General features: G+C 46.8%; 2 protein-coding genes across 6 annotated transcripts in view; both read left to right on the forward strand.

Annotated features, from left to right (window-relative positions):
- Window positions 1-1,879, forward strand: part of peli1a (pellino E3 ubiquitin protein ligase 1a) — an 11,271-nt gene extending 9,392 nt beyond the window's left edge. For all 3 annotated transcript variants that reach the window (XM_076989324.1, XM_076989326.1, XM_076989327.1), the window contains one exon: window positions 1-1,879. This exon is cut by the window's left edge and continues 196 nt beyond it. In XM_076989324.1, the coding sequence (XP_076845439.1) occupies window positions 1-461 (461 nt within the window). In that variant the 3' untranslated portion in view covers window positions 462-1,879.
- A 424-nt stretch (window positions 1,880-2,303) lies between these two features.
- Window positions 2,304-2,500, forward strand: part of vps54 (VPS54 subunit of GARP complex) — a 19,304-nt gene continuing 19,107 nt past the window's right edge. Inside the window, exon 1 of one of the 3 annotated variants that reach the window (XM_076989298.1) lies at window positions 2,304-2,405. The gene's annotated coding sequence lies outside the window, so the exon portion shown is untranslated. The other 2 variants (XM_076989297.1, XM_076989295.1) reach the window with 2 other exon arrangements.

The following is a 2,500-nucleotide window of genomic DNA, read 5'->3' on the forward strand; positions in this document are numbered from 1 at the left end:
CCTCCGCCCGCTGGGGCTCCGCCCCCCACCCAGGACAGCCTTGGGCCTACCTCGCCTGCGGCCACGTCCACGGCTACCACCAATGGCGTGGGAGGGGCGTGGCCTTCAAGGGGAGCTCGACGGAGGAGGAAGAGGAGGAGCAGGAGGAGGAGGACACGCAAAAACGCGTGCGTGAGCGGGTGAGGGAGGGCGAGCGGGAGTGCCCTCTGTGCCGCTCACGTGGCCCGTACGTGGCCCTGGTGCTGGGCCGTGAGACGGCCGCCTGCGTGGACCCAGGGGCACCGTCACGTGCGTTTGTGCCGTGCGGGCACGTGTGCTCAGAGAGCACGGCAGAGTACTGGAGCAGCACGGCCGTGCCCCGGGGGGCCAACGGCTTCCACCCCGTCTGCCCCTTCTGCATGAAGCAGCTGGCGCACGAGAGGCCGTTCGTCAGACTCATTTTTCAGACGCCGCCGGACTGAGAATCTGTGTGAGCGTGTGTGGACAGGACACGCAGGACGCCATCAGGTTGAATCCTCAGTCAGAATAAAACCAGTTAAACAGGTCAAACACAACAGCATCCAGTGACTTTCTGTACACCTCTGTCTGACCCTAGCAGTTACCCCACCCTCCACGTCCACCACCCCTACCCAACCTTCTCCTTCACACACTCGTCTACGTTTTGCGCATTTCTTTACACCAGTCCCACGCACAACTTCCATGTTTGTACGTCGCAGACATTCAAAATGAGGGAGGAGTTTCCTCTCCTATCTGTGAACGGCTAAACCCAGTTATGTATTCATAGCAATGTATATATAAATGTTATTTTTGGTTGCTTTATTGTTCATTCCACCACAACAGGACAACATATACACAGGCTGGACTAATTAAATGACTGCACTTTTATGGTTTCCTGTTGTCTTCTCGGGGGTACGTGAGGGATTGTGGGAGTGAAATTAAACCCGAGTGACGGCAGAATAGACTTGGGAGGGGTAGAAAATGCACTGCCACACTGCTCCGGTACTTTTAAACCAATACCTCGTATGAAACGAATGTCACAAAGAGTGAAGCAAAGCCTTTATCTGCATGCTAATTAGCCACATGCAAAAAGATGCTTCATAATTAAAGGAAACGGTTGCGTGATCCAGAAGTAGCGTCGTGAGATCCGAAGGTTTTTTCTTTATATTTTAACAGAGTTTACACTTCCTGTGAAAAATGCCAGTCTTGTGCCACACTATACACTAATGCATGTGAATGCTTCTGTTTAGACCGTGGCTCAATCCGAAATGGCATACATAAGTATGCAGTACATAAGTATGCAGTATGCACGCGGTACGTTCTTTCAGTAGGTGACAGGGCAGTATGTACACAACCTTGGACATACTACATCCTCCATTTTACCTACATACTGTGTGACGTCATATGACATATTACATCACACAGTAATATTAAATGCTCCAGTTGAATCATGGGATAGGACAGTGTGCTGCAATTGTATACATCAAAATGCCTCGTGATTCAGTAAGCCATTCAGGTACTTTTCGCTTACAGTTTAATGCATACTGTGTATTCGGACATACTACCCTTTATTGCATACTGCTTTGGCATACTGAATAGGAGGGAAATACGGAAGTACGGCATTTCGGACAGAGCCACTGTGTTAATTGTGCCGGGTGTGGCGGTATATTTGTCCAGTATTTGTATGTGCAGTATATTAATTAGACTCTGCTTATGTATTCGTTTGGGTGACTGATCGTTAAGCGTTTACCCCTCTTCACAATTACCCCGTACATGGAGAAATTGCTGATCACTTTAATACTTCATTAGTATTCTTACTGCCAGCATGTTTTTGTACAATTTCCATAAAACAAAATCAATAATAAAAGTGATAATTGTTTTATGTGATGTGACTTTTATCTGTAGGACCTACTTAAGATGTAAAGAGAAGATAATGAAAATTTGTTCTATTGATTTAATACGTAGTTTCTCCAGTAATTCACATAATGAAACAGCCACTATGCCGACTATGCTGGTGGTCTGTTGACATGGTTTTGCACTAAATATTTTTTTAAGCATACCTCCATGTTTGGGTTCTATGGAGTAATACCTGCTTCATTTAAGGATTACAGAGCAATTAGATCTCAGTTTAAATGTCAATAAAATAAATATCGTCTGCTACTTTTTGGTAGTAGAATTGACATATTGCCAGCTTATCCTAAATGCAAACTCAAAGCTGGCAATAACGCATTTAATCGAGCGTTACTAATATTGAGTACACTGCCCATCGGTCTTTACAACATGAGTTCATATGACCAGTAGACGGCGACAGAAGACCGTATTAGACCATCGAAACCATTAGCTAGAGGGGAGGAGTGTTCCGGGTCTGCGCGGTGCATGATGGGCCAGGAGCCGGCGGTCCTGGCTCGGTATGTGCGGCTGTGCGTTTGGAGCTGTTGTGATGTGAGCGGACAGGGTTAGTTGACATGTTTACCGGACGCTGTTGTACTTTAGACAACAAGCA

The sequence above is a fragment of the Brachyhypopomus gauderio genome, unplaced genomic scaffold, assembly GCF_052324685.1.
Source record: "Brachyhypopomus gauderio isolate BG-103 unplaced genomic scaffold, BGAUD_0.2 sc67, whole genome shotgun sequence".
Lineage (NCBI taxonomy): Eukaryota > Metazoa > Chordata > Actinopteri > Gymnotiformes > Hypopomidae > Brachyhypopomus > Brachyhypopomus gauderio.